Below are 17864 nucleotides of genomic sequence, written 5' to 3'. Positions count from 1 at the left end.
AACAATAAATAAAAACATTGTTACTCACTTTTAGTATAATAAAAGCATGGTTCTTTTTTCTAAGGGTATACTTCACTTTTTATTTGAGGTGAATAAATATTTTCTAAAGTAATTTTTGTTAATAATGGTCAAGACAAAAAAAAGAGACATCAACAATTTGTAAGATCTTTACTGGTTTCCAAACAACAAATGCAAATAGAAAGTGGATTACATTCCAATGTATGCATAAACATTTTCAGTGCTTAAAAAATCTACAAAAATATTTGCTTAACATATTTACTCCTACAAAAACAGAGGTGATGGTTAGCAGAACAGTAATTACGTTTGACAAAAATATACAGAGTTCTTTCCCTATATTTCACACCTCAACATGTTCTCTAGAAGCATCACATTTAAATCTAAGCACTACTATCTGTAACAGTATGTTACAAAACTTAAACTTGAAATCTCCAGCAAAGGTGTCCCAGACGGTCAATGTTCTTATGCAGAACACTGTGGATGGGTGCAATATAGCGTGCAACATCACCATCCCGTGAAAAGTCCCGGAAGAAAAGTCCCTGATCAGCACAGAAACTGAACTTCTGTGGCATAGGGCTGTTGCCTCGCATGTACTCCCATACACCCAACATGAGGAGCCTAACCTCAAATGGTGAGATGTGAGGGAAAACCTCATGGATGTTGCTCAGTACTGGTGGTAGAAGCTGTCCCTCACCCATACATGATACAAGCAAACAGGAGGCCTGAAGATGCCAGGGGGAGTCTGATACCAATTGTTCTCTTGATGCTTCCCAATGAGCCAATAATGTTGAAAGTAGGCCCCTTAAAACAACCGAACAGTAGCACAAAGCTGGACGTCCAGCTGCGACCACACAAAGAAAATGGAACAACACAGCGTTTCCTTCAAAACAACGGCGAATGTGTATGTCTCGCTCAACTGTAGTTTTTGCATGTTCCTCTGGTGGCCATGACAGTTCTCCGTTTGCTACATCTGGGCAGATGTTCTCAACCAGGGTTACCGCGATGACCTTTGCAGCTTCTGCATTAATGGGGGGAAGGTCCTCTGAAACAAGAGTTTCTTTGGCATTAGGGTAGCGGCCATTTGCGGCACCTGCAGCAGAGCCGTTTCTAGCGTTGCCAGTAGTGCTTCCTCCACCTGAACTACAACACTGAACAGTCACTGCAAGTAAAGTCTGTATATTATGAATGACTCTGTCTGGATCTGGTTGTGAGAGAGTATGGGGAGGCTTTAAACCCTTTCCAATAACACCAGAATGGAACACAGACCATACGCTACCAGAGAAGTTAACAGAGGTGCCGAATTTACAGTTGATGCCCAAAAGTGAGACACCCAGGTGGTTGGGTGGTTGCGTCATGTCATCACCTGGACTTCCCTGCAGACCTCCAAACAAATCTCTGTTTCCTTTGTGTAAGGCACCTTCCACCAGTTGTTGCAGCACAGCTTTAAGTGTCAAAGGGGAGTAGCCTGCCAGACGTGACAAGAGACGTATGGAGTGGCCAACTTCCTCTTCTCCTGCCTGCGATCCTACCTCAAGGCCCTCCCCTCGCTGTCGTACAGACACAAAGAAGTGCGAGACTGCCGCTCGACATATCAGTAATAGATGAGCTGGAGGACATGCTCGGGGAAGCTGGCTACATGACAGCAGACGGGCAGTAGCTCGAGATACCGTCGTGTCACCATAAAGAAGCAAGGGGCAGAAATCATGAAGGTGGTTGGAAACAGCGATCCTGACTTGTGCAGACATAGACGACTGAGTTGAACTCCCCGCTCCATTTTTACGATCCTCCTCTTTGCTCTGTACGGCTGTAGCTAGGTTGTTCAGGAGCTGAGCCATTTCTTTGTTGTTAAGGTTCTGGGTTTGGATCTGTGCAACGCAGCGAGCTACTGTTGAAGGAAGCAAGCCAGAAAGAGAAGTGGAGAGTGGGGTGTACAGCTGCGATGCCAGGGCAAGCTCTTCTGTATTGCGGGCTTGGGTGAAGAACTGACACAAAGCTTCAGTGGCCATACTCGCGCCACCATATACAGATAACAGACAAAGAAGCTGATGCAACCAAAGGTGCCTTTTCCGCTCGAGCCTGAGTGTTTCGGCACAAAGTTTTCCAATGTGGCCCTGGAGCTCATCTAGAAATGGAATCACTTGAGGCATTGCTGAACCAGAGGCAGTTGAATGGCGTTGGTAGGGTTCGTTACCCTCCGAACAGTTGTGAACAAGCTTGTGAAGATGTAGCAGGAGCATTTGCAGTAAGCGATCACAGGCTTCTCGAATACTGTCATGTGGAGAGGGTGTAGGACCTGATATGATCACAGAAGATGGTGTGGCAGTGTCAGCGAGGAACTTAAACACCCTTGCTCCGCCCGAAGGGCTTTGGCTAATGAGATGCACAGCTAGACCTAGCATGTTCTCAAGCTCCTCCAGGGGCAAAGCCTGAAACTGAGCCTGCAGTTGAAGTAGTACAGGTGGTCGGAGAAACTCCACCAGCTCTGCAGAAACAGCACCCAGGAGTGTAGGTGAAAGAGCAGCCAGCTGAAGCAAAAAGGGCACGGTGGCCCTACGGAGATGAGGGGAGTTCTCCCACCCACCTGCCCCAGATGAATGTGGCGGTACGTTTTGAGACGGAGAGGACAAACTGTCTTGGAACATCCTGAGAAGCTCTTTCTTGATGCTATCTGAATGTCTGGAGGCCAGGTGTCCTAGGATACCAACCACTGAGCCTATTTTGGGGACCCTACTGCTCTTGTCTATTGCCTGCTGTTGACTCATCTTCTCAGCGGAGGAATATCCATGTGCATAAAAATCTTTGAGTCCACAAACCAGCACCCTGCTGATGATAGTACCAGGGAAAGCAGAGCCAATGTGGGCAACGACCCAGTCAAAATGAGGCGAGTGCTGAACCGAGGTGTCCAGCAAAGCATCCACACAGGCATCGGGACACCATGCCAACATGGCTGCCAGACACTGAGAGTAGCACTCCATAAGTGAGCGTGTGGCTGCACACGACATCCAAAGCTGCAGCAGCTCATTCAGGCTGGAGGAGTGAGGAGCTGCCCTTCGTCCTGCGTGCTTGCTGCTAAGCTGACCAAGAAGATCTATGGCCCATGTGGACACAAGTGGTGCCCAAGCTTTAGGACTAAGCTTGATGAATTCTGAGAGGACTGCATGAACCTCTTTAATGACATCCTCTAGATTGGAAACGCTGGTGTTGCTTGCTGCACTCGTACCGTTGCCTCCATTTTCACCTTCTGCCTCCAGATCTTGAAGGAAAGCAGCAACATATTCATCATACACTCCCCTTAAGTGCTCTAGGACGGCTCCGCGACAGGCCGGTACCGTTCGAAGGAGGCGCACTGCACATCGGGCATGATCGCGAACGTTAAGTTTACGTCCCTGCGTCTGGTCAACACCGCTGATGAAAGCCTTGATTTCTAAAGCCAGCTCTTGAGGGCTAATAGAGAGGAAAAAAGCACTGTTAGTGTATGTAGAAACTTTTATTTTATAAATTTAGCACGCACATTAAAGAACTACAAACATCTATTCACATATTCGTTATTACTACTACATATAAAGACAGTATACATTTAACAGTAGTAACTGTATGACATGCTTTACACAAGAGCAGGCGGTGTAAAGTTATCTATCTTTGACATACAAAAAATATATGAAATAACATTTATAACACTGACTCGGTTGATTTTTTTGTTTAAAAAACCTTATGGTTCATACCACCTACCCCTATACATTATTTAAATAACCTCCAATTCAACTTCACCCTATCAAACCCTGTTAAAATGCCCGGATATATTTTACATGGTAGTATCAAAAATATATAATGTTTATTGATGTTTAAACTATTGCAATAAATGTCCTGAATCTGAAAAGAAGTATAGCAAACTCTCAGCCAAAAAATGACAGGCATGTTAGTAGATAACATTTAACAGTAAAACGTACAAAACATTAGCATAAACATGAATTAACCTACTATTCAATGTTTATAAATATTCCATCTTAACCATATTGACAGCAAAGGAAGAACAAAGGCGTGGTGGTGTTGTTACGTATGATTAATACATTTTAATGCAGATACACCCTAACTGTAAATTCCGACCGATTGAAACTGTCCTATTATTGATCAACTTGTAAGGGTAGTTTTTGAACAACCTTTAAGATTATTTTGCTCACCTGTAATTGTTTAGAGTGTGGCAGTGAGAAGTCTGCATGGCTGACAAGGCATTCCCCTCGAACATGGCAGACATCGTTTAGGTGCTCAGGCACAATTCTCCATTCACAGTATTTTATTTACGTGAAAATGACAGTTATAAATAATTAAGAGAGGGGACGTTTATACAACTTTTAACGATTTTAACTAAGCTTCAATGAATGACGGAGCATACACCGGACATGCACGAACATTTTTTCGGCATATGGAATATAACGTTTGGCCATACGTATCGCCCTCTGCAGTTTGGGAGAGATTTTGTGCACTTCTCCACAAATGCAGATGAGAGATATATCGTTTCAGGACACACACCAGTCTCAGGCCGGAAATAAAGGCGAACCATATATAGTTTAGCGCAGATGGTGCTACCAACAGTTTTTGTAGCTTATGTTGTTATGTTCTCATAGATTTGTGTGACTTTTAAGTACAATATCTGAAAACGCTAGAAAATATATACCCCTACATGTTTATGTAATTATTATTTGCATAGTGCTTTTAGATATATTATTTACTTAATATTCGTAATATCTACATAATCTATATCCCCAACAAACAGGTGACGTCTGCCAGACGTGCAGATCATGTCTATATTAAGTCGGTCTGTCCTGGACCATATCTGTACGTCTACACGACGTGCATATCTGGTCAGTATCTGGACGTCGGACAACGACCCCTCTTGGACGTAGATATTAAGTTCAATATTCACGTATAGCTAGGGGGGCCTGTTCATTTTTAAACAAACCCTTATGCACAAAGTATAGACTTTTAATGTCAAATAAAAAATATTTTTCAGAATTTAAATAGAAAGTTATGTCTCGAACAAACATGTGAACAAACATTTCAACAAGAAAATATTTTAAAACAGAACTTATTTTTTTATTTAAATAGATTTATAGTAGGCCTATATTTTGTAATTGCAACAGAAATAATAAACACAAAGAGTTACATTGTAGTCCCAAAATAGTGGGAGTTTTTCTTCCTGTAATGAAAAAACAAGATGTAAAGGGCTCCTGTTAGTTACTTATAGAGAGTATAGCCTATGTGTTATGCATTTTTCATTTAATCCATTGTAGAGACATACAACAATTCTAAGAGAGAAAACAAATGCAACGGTGTACAAACTGCTGCAGCCTTTAACAATGCAACTTTTTCAAAGCATTGGCAGAGTGGATGAAGAGAACAAGGAAATGGCACTTGCAGTCCCATGGAACACCTGGAAGGTACCAGGTTCTCTTCCATCATCTCGTGTTCAAGATCCACCTATGGGAAGGGCATTCGTACCTGACCTCTGCAGAAGCATGCAATTGGATGCTTCTGCGGAGGTCAGGTACAGATGCTGTTCACATCTGGATCTCTTCACTCTTTGTTTTAGAGAACCGAGGTTACGAGAGGAACTTTTTGTTAAGTGCCTTAAAGTAACGTACCAAACACAAACAATAAATAAATGAGCCATGCATTGAATCAATAAAACGATTTTAAAAGTCCTGGGTAGGGTAGCACCAGCCATTCGGACGTTATTTCGGAAGTTTCTCGCTTCCGTACATTTAGTTTATACGTAACGTTACGCTTCAACTAAGTTGAACGGTGAAACACAAAAATATTTAGTAGTGCGTTAGTTGTAACTTAGTGCCCGTTTAACTCAAAATTAGGCTAAATTGTAACTACACAGCTGGTGCAACCGGCCCCATGTCACTTTCTTTACTTCGCTCTCTCACTAAGACAAATGACAATGCATGTCATCTCAGGATAATAGTTGTATATTTTATATATTTTAAATAATTACGCGCAGGTGACAGGTGGTAAAGGAAAGGTCAGGCGCAAAGCCCTAATATGGAGATTGACTGGGTGTGTTTTATGCAAATGACTAAACTGGTGCATCGTAAATACACAACTGCATGAAAGTTATTCTAACGATGGCCGTCTTCCGTATCTTGGAAGTTTGTGATCAACAATGAAGTGGTGTAAAATAGACTTGGGTTACGTCAAGACTATGCTAAATTGTAATTTACGCAAAGCTGGTTCAACCGGCTGGAGTGTATTCCAACCATTGCAGCAGCAAACGAAAAAAGAAAAAGCCATTGTGATCAAGCTATTTCGTTCTCTGCATGCTGATTGGTCAGGTGAAGATATAGATAACTCCCTCAACTCTATATAATCACCAGCTGGTTCTGCACAACGAAAACTGCATGGATAGTGATCGTACTCACAAACACACCACCACTGTAAGTATGTAATAGCAGTTATTTTATCGAAACACGTTTGCTTATTAATTTGAGATCACATCGTATGTATTCGATTCACTCAAAGCCTGGAAAAGTCTGTTTTGTTTATTATTTAGTAAAACATGCATTATGTGTACACTATAAATATACAGAATAACATGTAGCCTATATTCAATTCTGTGCATGTCCTAGGATCAGTGTCAAAACGGATTCAGCTTGTAGGTTTCCATGGCACCGGTTAGAAAGGTAAATTGTAAGATTGTAAAGAATGAAAATACGACTGTTTTTGGCGTTGTTTTTACTTCAGTTGTTTTTGGTGATATTATGGTTTACTGCTGCCCGGACTCTTAAAGTTTCCGTATCAGAAAGCTGAAAACAATAAGCGGATGTCTTTTACAACAGCCACAACCCTTTTACTTTGTACTTTTTTTGTCTATAAAGCGGTGTGTCTCAATCTCTCCCCAAAGTGTAGCTAAATAACACCTGAAATGATTGTCTCCCAGTATGATGAGAAGCCAGAACCAGGAGACCTCATTGAAATCTTCAGAGGTGGATACCAGCACTGGGTTATCTATGTTGGTAATGGTTTTGTGATTCACCTGGCCCCACCTTGTGAGTCATAAGAATAATAGATATAATATAACAAACATTACAGTACAATGAAGTATCTCATAGACAAGTTTAAGAAATATTTTATTTTGAACATGACTAATGATTTTACCGATAACGTTTTGTCTCTTTTTCTTTTTTATTTGCAGCAGAGTATGCTAGCGCTGGTGCATACAGTATGATGTCAGTCACGTGTGACAGAGCCTTGGTGAAGAAGGAAGAAATCTGGGATGTTGTAGGCTCAGACGAGTACCGTATCAACAACCTTCTCGATGACAAATATGAGCCCCGAGATGTCAAAGATATTCTACGGGATGCACAGAGGCTTTTGGGCAGAATGCATCCATACTGTGTAGTCACGTGTAATTGTGAGCACTTTGTCACAGAGCTGAGATATGGAAAGCCAGAGTCCCGCCAGGTACGGGTGTTGCATCAAGGTTATCTCAAAGTGAACTGATATGCTTAATTCCTGTCCATTCTCACAGGTACGAACAGTGGTGGAGATCGGTGTTGCAGCTGGTCTTACAGTGGCTGCCCTTGGAGCATTTGCTTATGCTGTTGGCTTATTTGGCTCAAGAGAGAAAGAGAAGCAGACAAAATAAACGCTTCGACATGCACAACCAAGGCCTTTACAATTTCATATCAGTAAATGTGTTTGTTATGAATGTAATTTAAAACTAATTGATTTTCAACAAACAGAACTATTTATAATAATGTATTTCGACATTAATAAAGGATTTTTTTTCTATTTACCTTTTGACCTGTTTCTATTTTGGTTTTGGTACCACTTAATGACACTCGCTATAATTTGCGAGTTCACATCCATTCAGTTTTTTTACATTAATAAATCACGATACAGTAAATATAGTTTTTCTGGTGTTTGCAGACGGCTTTAAGGTTCTTCCTCTTTGTATCGCTTTGTCTTCATCTTGCATTCATTTGCACTAAGCTAAATGTTTGTTTACAAGCCTGTCATCATTTAACATGCTTGTGCGAAGAATTCCAGCAAATGTACATGTAGCGTGTATATTTATTAAACAAAAACAAAACATTTCCAGTAGAAAAGCCGTAAGAGCCCTTTAAGGGCGTTCTCCAATGAGATCAATCGATTTTTTTTTCTCTGCGCGCTGATTGGTCGGTAGTTTAGCTGGCGATTAGATGATTCTTCATCTGTGATGTTATTTACTGCGACACGTTTGCCGGTGGTAATATCCATCAAATACGCAAGATTGTAGGTATATCTTCCATATTTTGTTTAATCGACGTTTTATGATCAAATCGTAATTGTAAATCAAAGATCTCACTCAAAAGCCTGAAAAATAACGGCGCTGTGTTTTGTGTATGCTTGACAAACAAACTAATACAGTAGAAACACCGATGTCTTTTATTTGTTCGTATAGGATTAGTGTCAAAACCAGAAGAGGAGCTTGATAAGGTTGCTATGGCATCGACTAAGGTAAATGTATATACTGGCCTTACGGAGTTTGAATAATTAAGATAAAATTACAAACAAGGAGACGAATATTCTGGCGTTGTTTCTACTTGTTTGTAATTATTGCACTTTTGGTTTAAGGTTCAACATCAAAGACAAAGCAAACTTTCGGCAACAAAAAAGAAACAAAAAAAGCATAAAGAGCGGATGTCTTTGCTTACAATGTATTTTGAGAGAGCACCCTCAACACTTTTACTTTCTGTCTCTTCTTCTGATAAGCTACCACAAGCGTCGACAAGGCAGACGGCGTTTACTATTCCTCAATAAACTGTAACTAATGTGACCCGATGTTATTTTGTCCTAGAATGATTTAAAGCCAGAACCAGGAGACCTCATTGAAATCAGCAGGGGTGGATACCAGCACTGGGTTATCTATGTGGGTAATGGTTTTGTGATTCACCTGGCCCCCCCTTGTGAGTTATCTGATAATAGTAAAACATTACATTGTAAAACATAATGGCTTAGCCTTTTTAAAATGATGTCCCTTACATTTATAGCTGAGCGTGCCGACGCTGGTGCATACAGCATGATGTCAGTCGCGTGTGACAGAGCCTTGGTGAAGAAGGAAGAAATCTGGGATGTTGTGGGCTCAGACGAGTACCATATCAACAACCTTCTAGATGACAAATATGAGCCTCGAGATATCAGCGATATAATAAGGGAAGCAGAGAGCCTTGTGGGAAATAAACTTCCATATTGTGTGCTCAGAAAGAATTGTGAGCACTTTGTCACAGAGCTGAGATATGGAAAGCCAGAGTCAAGACAGGTAGAGAAGCTGGTTGTAAATATGTATATAAATCAGTTATAGTGGTGTTATATTTTTTATAAAATCTGAATTATTGAGCTGTTGTGGTAAATATTGACATTACTTGAGGATTAGGTTTAAATCACATGGTATAGCTGCTTCTGGGAGCACTTCATTTATTACAGTGAATTGATATTCACATTTATTTCTTTTAACAGGTGAGAAAAGCATTGGAGATTGGTGTCGCAGTTGGTGTTGCAGCAATGGTTGGCGTTGGAGTTTTCGCTCTTGCTGCAGCCCTTTTTGGTTCAAAAGACAAAGAGAAGCAGACAAAATAAATGTCGAAATGTAATGTCGGTTCATTAATCCGTATATATGCATTTGATAGAAAACCCAAACATTTAAAACGTTTATCTAAGTTTTATAAGCACAAAAGAAAATAATCACACACAATGTAATAGTTTTACAAGCACATAAAATGAGATATACATTAATGTATTTCAATGTTAAATCTCTAATGGGTGAAATGTTTCAATACCATACATTTATAACTTTTTAAATCATGTTATTATCTCTATAATCAAATATGGTTTAATATTTGAACAAATATGCATCCCAAAACTGCCATGTCTCAGTTTTTGTGTTGAATAAGCATGTACAGTGTTTTATACGTATCATTGTTATTTTTATTACATTTACGAAACATGTATTTGACAGATGCTTTAACCAAAGTGACTTATATGCATTCAATCTGTATACTAATTAGTGTGTGTTCCCTGGATTGACTTTTAAGCAGCTAACGCAAAGCCGCAACCAGTTACAGGACAGCAGGGAAATATTCGAATAAAACACCTTTGCGGAGTTGATATACTGCCATGTTTGAGTTTTTTGTTTGGTAATTCTGTACCACCAGGGTGCAATTGAACCACGGGAAATGAGAGGGGGTGTAGTTATTTTGCAACAGCACAATGACGTTGAATTGTATTACACGGTTCCATTAAACCTTTGTTTCAAAATTTTGCAATAGCAAAGCAGTGGGAGACGGTATTTGAGCAAGGATTACCATGTGAAATACATCGCATACTGTCGATTAGTAAAGCCATCATCACTTTCAAGAGTTACGTATACAAGACAAGCTAGGTGTGGTTTTCTTTTATGTATTTTTAGAGGTCAAATTGGAGTACGCTGGCCTATGTTACAATAGTTCACAGAGACCTTTGTTCCCATTTGCTAGATGAAACTCTTTCAACAGTACAAGATTGTGAAACAACAAATTATCCAACTTAATGTTATAACAATATAATTTACATCATTGATTATTTGAGCCCAATGTCTATCACAAACCCAGAGTTGGAAACTTCGTATTTGCCTAAAAACATACATTTAATATTTATTAAACAGCCTTGCTGTTGCACAATTCTCCCCAACTTCATGTTGAAATATGAGTGAAATGACATGAAAGTTTCTACTTACATATGCATGCATACTGATAAGGCAGTTGACTTGCTTTTGCTAATCATCCATGAGGAAAAAAGCAGCTTTGTGTTTGATAAATTTGCTGTCATTATCGGGGGGCAGTGTAAATGCATAGCAACTGAGCATCCAAGATTCTGTACAGTCCCTAACAAAAGAGTCTGTTTCTCTTTATTATTGTACATATTAAATAAGCTTTCACATGTGTATACGGTACATGAAAATTCCTTGTTAAAATATTGCACCAGATCTCCTTAACTTAAAAAAACATCTATTGATTTGTTTATTGTACACAGTCCTGCCAATCAAGACGAAAAATGAAGGCACAAACCAAAAATAGGAACATTGACATATGGTGAAATCAAAACACCTCGCATGAGCTGTAATATAAACCTTGTCCTGTGATTCCACTGTTTTGAAAACACCTGTCTGTGTTTAAACATGACTAGATTTCTGACAGTCAAAGTGTGGAGAGGCATGTTTCTTTATGTCATTCACTAAGTCCTTAAAGTCCACGTTCGCAAGAAAACAGAATGAAAATGTATAATCAGAATACATACACAGATGTCTAGGATTATAGTTTTTAAAACTTGCTTTGACACTTATCTTTCTTAAACGTGGGTTCATGCTCACTCAGTAAACTATGATATTATTTTACATATCAATAAAAACATGGTACTGGAAATTAGGGAATATCATAGTTTCTGGTGTGTAAGCAGTTGCTTTGCAGACGTGGCAGATGGACACACTTCTGCAAAGCCAAAAAGTCAGACAGCTTTGAGGTTCCTCCTCTCAGGAATGTTTCTTTAAAATGTCACACCGACTGGAGTCTCTTTAAATAGTTCATGACTGATCAGAGCTTGGATTATACTGCAACATCAGTGTTTACTTTTAAACTCAGTCCAGCTTGCGTGCGCCAAGTTTGAGAGGACCCTTAGCTGCTTTGCGTTCTGCCCGTTTGGCCTCTAACTCCTTCCTTCTTTCGTCTCGCTTTTTCCTTGCCAATTCTGCTTTACTTAAACCTGAGGACCAAATCGAACAGAAGAGTATTTATTACCTCAGTTTTTTGAAAATGCTAAAATATCCTCGGTTTAAAAACTCAGCAGTATTTAAAAACTTGGTTATAAAACAAAGTAAATACTGACCCTGATCTCCATCCAATGACTCCCAGTTTTCCTCTGTTCCCCAGTCCCCGGTATTTTCTGCTTCCCAGCCATCAGACTTCTATGACAAAAACACATACCATATATTCCCACATTCATTCCCTTGTTATTCCATGACAGATGGGGGTTAGCTGAGTTTAAATGATCTGGAAGAGAGCTGGTTTTGATTTAGTCTTCCCAGTGTATCAATCTCTCTTACCATAGTAGCAGCAGCGTTATATGTCCTTTGTGACACACCGGACAACAGATCAGATGTTGTTGATTTTCCTACATCCCAATTATAATCGCTGGCCAGTCGTACTCCTTCCTGTCCACTCTTTGGAACGACGTTTGAGGATGCAGCTTTATTTTGTGGAGTCGGGGTGAAACTTTCAGTCAGACCCCCATCTTCCTCCCAATCGTTACCCCAGCCCTCATCACCAGGTGAACTTTGACCCTGACCATCAGCATCTTTCTCATTGGACCAGCTGTCATCGGCATCCCAGCCGGAGCTCCAATCAGAACTCTGCTTCTTAACCGCCTGAGATGACTTCCGACCAACCTAGAGTTAAAAGGGTACGGTAAACTATTTGAGCAGATTGACAAAGACAGCAAATTAGAAGTTACACTCATGCAAATGACCTACATTGCTTTTCTTCTGTGTTGATGACATGGCCGACCAATCTGAATGCAAATCGTCTGGGTCCGTCTGAACTTTCTCAGGGTCCTGTGGGAAAACGGAACAATTCAGTATTTCAACATCAGCTTCCTTCCCACAATATAAAAAGATTGAACTGTTAAAAACACCAGAGATTCCCAACATTTTGAATAAACCTTATTCACCTCAAGACTTCCCCAATCCTCATCATCCCATCGATCTCCTTCAGGCTCTGCCGTCTCCTCATTTGACGTTTCTGATGGGATGGCATGTGTACCACAGGCGCTGTCCGACTGTGTTTTCAACTCTGGACCTAAAATAAGGATAGGAGGAAGCTGATGAGATAACAACTTTACTTTTGATCTCATTATTTTTCTAGTCTTATATACTGCTTTGCATTATGTTTGGTAGGTAAATGTATCATTATGGAAACTAAGGTAAGGTATGATTTGCATTAGTGCCAAATGGTTGTCTTATTGTTCTAGCTGCCATTCAATAGTTTCTGGTTATCTTTATACCATTTCCTTTAGTTAACATAATCTTGGTTCACACCTTTGCTTGAGGAAGTTTTGGTTACTTGTCCGGCTGTAGGTTGGGGGGCTTGGCTGTTTTCAGCAGGTGGTGCCTCCGAACCAGCAGGAGCATTACGTATAAGTTTGGAGGTGAGTGATGAGACGCCTGTTACAGCCCACCCTGCCCACGTGGCAGCAGACCCTCCTGTCTGAGCTGAAGCAGTCACCTCCTTCTCTGAGGGGAAACAATGGAATAAAATATTAATGTATTCACAGGTTTTCTGACCAATACATTTCCATGAATTTTTCACAACCTTATCAGTCATCTATGATTATAAAACATGTGCTAATAATCATCATACCCAATTCAACTAGTTTAGTAGGGTCTTCCGAAACGGTCTCCAGCTTACTGAGGAAACTTTTTATGGCTTTAAATGCCTACCGAAAAAAAAGCACATCAGGAATGTGAAAAACAACAGATAACACACCCAAACATGTACCTCTACAATACTTTGTATAATAGACAAATGTGTTTCACCTAGGGGTGTAACGGTACGTGTATTCGTACCGAACCGTCACAGGCAACATTCTAAATAAAGTCATCATTCCTATGCTTTACTACTTCAAAGGGCGGACCCCTTGGAGTTAAGACTTTGGAGTGAACACGGCATTTACGTGCCAATATGAAGACCTTTGGAATGCACTTGGCAAATGAAGCGACATCATTTCCTCATTATCTTCAGCATAAAACCTTCTACATTTTGAAAAGTTTTATATATATATATATATATATATTAGTGTTAGTAAAAAGTGTTTATATATTATATAGCTTATTTTTAAACATTTTTAATATATAAAATGAATTTTTATTTGCAAACGGTTTAATTCTTAAGCTATGCCATTAAAACAGCGACATCTGCTGGCGGACACTATGCTTCGTTGTTGCAAGAACATTCCAGCTGAAGATAATGAGGAAATTTCATCTCTTCCTTTGCCAAGTGCATTCCAAACGTCATCATAATGGCCTGAACCCAAATAATAAACTTCAAGGGCTCTGCCCTTCGAAGGGAGTAGGGCATAGGAATTACTGATTACTTTATTTGGAATTTTCTCCATTTTCAGGCTCATGGCGGTTCGGTATGAATATGCGTACTGTTACACCCCTAGTGTCAACTCTATTTGTATATACCTGATCTCTGACGTTTTTATCTGGATCTACAGTCAGTGTGCAGAGTGTGGGAAGAATGCGAGCAGCGCTCTCAGTCACACTGTAGTACTGATGAGTGGCAGCGAACCCGAGCACACCAGCTGCACGTGAGGCAGGAAACGGGTCTTTAGTTGCACGTGAGAATGCAGAGATTAAAACACGCTGCCGCATCTAAAAAATTGTATGTAAGAGACACAGGGCTGTCTGTCATTAAGAGAAGCCAAAGGTCATGGATGTAAAAAACAAAGGATTATAGAACTAATTACCCCAGCATTGAGGTAGGGGGCGATTTTTCCCAGGCAAACAGTGGTGTTGCAGCGGATGGGTCCCTGGTCATCCCGAGCCTGGAGTCGTGCAAAGTGACGCATCAACTCCTGGTTTAAATTGGTCTCATTCAGTTTAGGGGCCAAGAGGAGCATGGACTAAAGGAACGGAGAAAAGACACATAGCATCCACATAAATGAAAAACAAAATGATATTTGATACACTTCCATTTCAAATGGAGCTTACACATACCTTCACAGTCTGCTCTCGAATGGCAGGGTTTGTGTCTGTGAAACCATGTACCACATGCGGAAAGATCTGGGAGTTTACTGCTGCTTCATTCAAGTACTGAATAAACTGTTCCATCTGATAGTCATAAGAAGACAAGCAATTAAAGCAGAGAAAATGCTAAGATGGTGCATAATGTAAGGAGGAATTTAAGTTAAACAAAGGCTGCTTGTTTATACCTGTTGTAGAAGTCGTATCCTCATCGCTCGATCAGTAGACGAGAACATCTTTACTATGACTGGGATTATTTTCTGCTGGTACTCTTCAGCTGACAAATACTTCCCCACCTAACACAGAAAACACACAAAAGCTATCCAAAGCGACTTACAAATGAGGTAAACAATAGAAGTAGAAGGGTTTTTTTAAGGATAGAAAGAGTAGAAAATAAATAGAAGTGAGTACGCATCAGTCAGGTGTTTTAAGTGTTGCTATGAACAAAATCAAAAAAGTTTGTTACCTTAAAAAGTGGTGTGAGGACTACAGCACCAGCATTGCCAAACTCGAAGGCTGTGAGGAGTTGGGGCAACACTTTGTGCTTGCAAAAATCCTCAGGGAAAGAGTCGAGATTCTCACTCAGGTCCTGGAAGAACTGCTGCTTCTCTGCGGGCTCTTTGATCTACACACACAAGCATTTTAGTGTCTCATTTGATTGACCAGGTTCAAAAAGACACACGTAAAACAAACAAATCTTAAATACCTGTATCTCTTCCAGAAACAGACAGCTCTCCACAAAGCTGTTTTTCATGAAGCCTCCTGGAGATCTGCAGTTCAGCAGGAATTTTGCAGGGTTGGGACGAATCTTTGGGTTTGCTCCCACCAACTCACAGTAATGTGGCACTAACTGCTTTGGAATCTGTAAGATGTTTGTTTACAAGGTTCTCAAAATAAACCTTATAGTATGTATCTGTTGTAAAAAAAAAATTCAGAATACAAACACTTCACAAAGGTTTAAAAAGATTTGGTACCTTGCCAAGAGATCGTAATGAGGAGACACGTGGTAAAGGTCCATTAAATACTTCCCAAATGAGACAACCAAGACGCCACACATCCCCTGCCCTGCAAAAAATCAACATATTTATAGATTTATCAAATAAGCAGATATTTTAGGTCTTCAGCAGAAACTGAAATAATTTACATAAACTACAGAGGACAGATTTTACTTTTCAAACTAATACTGGATTAAATAAATTAAGTGAAAATAAATACCAAAGACTAGATTTCAACAACATGTTTTTCTGCCACAATATCTGTTACCACTTTTCTCCTTCACTGCCGGGGGTATCAGGAGGGTCATATTTCTCCAAATCTGGGTTGATCACTTTAGGCGGTGGTAAGGTGGAGTCTCCCTGGTCAGAGGTCACATGATCCAACCCTCCAAGTTTCCATTCACCGGCACGGTCCACAAAAATGGCCCACATGCCCACGTTATTATGAAGGAGGTGACAGTCATTCACCAAGAAGCTCAGGGCTTTCTGATGGGGGAGGAGTGAAAACAAAATATTATTTGTAAGTATGAAATAATGTATGATTAAATGAACACATTGTGTAAAAGTGATTATGGATTGCTGTCTATGTCTTACCACAATTTGGTGAAGGCCCCATGACACCTCTAAGTCTCTACTGCCACCTTTATCCGCCTGTACCTTTAGGTGTGCAGTCAAAGGGGTCACCGGTTCTGTGACGATGTATAAGCTCTTCTCTGTCTGAAAAGCCATTTTTGTCATTATTACTTATTATTAGTAAGATAACAACGAAATGTGACACTGTCAATTACGAATTATTATCCCGTCTTCGAACAGGAGCCTATTAAAACTGTGGGTTATTCTTTAAGCTCAGCTCAACGTAAATGATCAAGAGGAAATGAGAGCAAACGAAAGAGTGCTTTGTTTCAAGAAACGCCTTTTTGTTTCACCATCACACTATACTTCGCACTGTCACTTCATCAATATGACAATACATGGATCCTCACCTCCAACCCATCTACGTAGGAAAGGATATTGGGATGTCTGAGTGTTTTTGTGCGTTTGAAAGCTGCTTTAGCCAATTGTGTCTGCTCCTCTGTTCCCTGGGACACATCATACATGAAGACTGATACTGGTTCACCGGTCGTCTGAACAAAAAAAGAACATAGAAGTTAGGTTAAGTTATAATTCTCCCATATGAAACATGTAGTGCAAAGATATTTGGAATTTTCTTATTAACTAATTATTACAAATTTTTTTTATGATTTATTTAGCTTGACCTGTCAATATGATACCTGTCAGTACTCTTTGTAAATGAGAATCAGATACGGTTATTGATAACTGTCGGTAATCTTTGTAAATGATCATAATAGATACCTGTCAACATGGCCTATCTGGACACGGATACAGTAAACAATAACATCCGCAGCTTTTCTCAGCCATTAAGTTACAAATAAATACATGAGTGATGACAACTAATAGAACATACAATAACTGACACATAGACACAAGGAAGCAAATAAAGGCTGACTTAATTCAGCACAGTCTTATATGACTGGTGCAGTTATATGTTGACGTGGCCACATCAACAACATTACGTGGCTATCCTTGAGGAAAGATGACAAAAATATGTCCTCGACAATACCGGCGTTTGTAGTCTAAACAGTAATGTAATGGCCCGCAAATATACTACCCCATTCTAAAAAAATATATAACATTTAAAAGAAACACGTGAGTTTTAAGCCCGATTATGCTTCGCTGCAGTGGTCGCTATAGCACAATGCTAAGCAAGACGCAGCTAAACTTTAGCCCGGGGCCTCAGGGGCCTGCTTTGATAAAATATATATTTTATGTTAATGTGTTTGATTTTTACCTTGCGCCGGCCACGACTAAGGGTCCAGATCCCTGACCTTTCTTGGTTTTCTGGTAAAATGTCATAGTTAAAGTCTTTGATAGGATCCCGAGAGAAAAAGGACCACATCCTTCCCCGTCAATCCTGCCCACAGTGTTGCTGTTGGTCGGACAGCAATCCGCTAGAGGGCGCAACTACCTTTCTA

The 17864-nt window shown here is 40.1% G+C and overlaps 3 protein-coding genes across 3 annotated transcripts; 1 reads left to right on the top strand and 2 right to left on the bottom strand.

The window, feature by feature from the left end:
- Positions 1–154: 154 nt before the first annotated feature.
- On the bottom strand, positions 155–4499 carry ints5 (integrator complex subunit 5). Its single transcript, XM_079479280.1, has 2 exons — positions 4197–4499; positions 155–3462 (listed from the first exon to the last, which is right to left on the bottom strand). The coding sequence occupies exons 1-2, from the start codon at positions 4268–4270 to the stop codon at positions 435–437; spliced, it is 3102 nt and encodes a 1033-aa protein (XP_079335406.1). The 5' UTR covers positions 4271–4499; the 3' UTR covers positions 155–434.
- Positions 4500–6367: 1868 nt separating this feature from the next.
- LOC306907392 (uncharacterized protein) lies at positions 6368–10167 on the top strand. The gene is made up of 10 exons (XM_079479448.1): positions 6368–6455; positions 6648–6701; positions 6959–7067; positions 7214–7482; positions 7550–7621; positions 8227–8299; positions 8465–8520; positions 8861–8969; positions 9054–9322; positions 9520–10167. Exons 2-10 carry the CDS (start codon positions 6684–6686, stop codon positions 9637–9639), a joined length of 1095 nt encoding a protein of 364 aa, XP_079335574.1. The 5' UTR covers positions 6368–6455; positions 6648–6683; the 3' UTR covers positions 9640–10167.
- A 272-nt stretch (positions 10168–10439) lies between these two features.
- Positions 10440–17864, bottom strand: scyl1 (SCY1-like, kinase-like 1). Its single transcript, XM_079479553.1, has 18 exons — positions 17681–17864; positions 16815–16955; positions 16426–16548; positions 16100–16317; positions 15811–15901; positions 15543–15698; positions 15303–15461; positions 15025–15132; positions 14810–14923; positions 14560–14715; positions 14276–14464; positions 13449–13524; positions 13127–13321; positions 12760–12887; positions 12563–12643; positions 12137–12478; positions 11920–11998; positions 10440–11796 (listed from the first exon to the last, which is right to left on the bottom strand). The coding sequence occupies exons 1-18, from the start codon at positions 17786–17788 to the stop codon at positions 11672–11674; spliced, it is 2589 nt and encodes an 862-aa protein (XP_079335679.1). The 5' UTR covers positions 17789–17864; the 3' UTR covers positions 10440–11671.

Source organism: Barbatula barbatula, assembly GCF_947034865.1.
Source record: "Barbatula barbatula genome assembly, chromosome: 18".
NCBI classification, from domain to species: Eukaryota; Metazoa; Chordata; class Actinopteri; order Cypriniformes; family Nemacheilidae; genus Barbatula; species Barbatula barbatula.
This window is presented reverse-complemented; position numbering and strand designations above follow the sequence as displayed.

Coding starts and splice junctions, on each gene's coding strand:
- LOC306907392 (XM_079479448.1), top strand. Junction 7,622..8,226: donor TTGGAGCATTTGCTTATGCT/GTTGGCTTATTT, acceptor GCGATTAGATGA/TTCTTCATCTGTGATGTTAT. Junction 8,300..8,464: donor TCAAATACGCAAGATTGTAG/GTATATCTTCCA, acceptor TTGTTCGTATAG/GATTAGTGTCAAAACCAGAA.
- scyl1 (XM_079479553.1), bottom strand. CDS start 17,788: ATGTGGTCCTTTTTCTCTCGGGATCCTATCAAAGACTTTAACTATGAC. Junction 15,133..15,302: donor TCCTCACACCACTTTTTAAG/GTAACAAACTTT, acceptor TTTCTGTGTTAG/GTGGGGAAGTATTTGTCAGC. Junction 11,999..12,136: donor ATAACGCTGCTGCTACTATG/GTAAGAGAGATT, acceptor TTTTTGTCATAG/AAGTCTGATGGCTGGGAAGC.
- ints5 (XM_079479280.1), bottom strand. CDS start 4,270: ATGTCTGCCATGTTCGAGGGGAATGCCTTGTCAGCCATGCAGACTTCT. Junction 3,463..4,196: donor CACACTCTAAACAATTACAG/GTGAGCAAAATA, acceptor CCTCTCTATTAG/CCCTCAAGAGCTGGCTTTAG.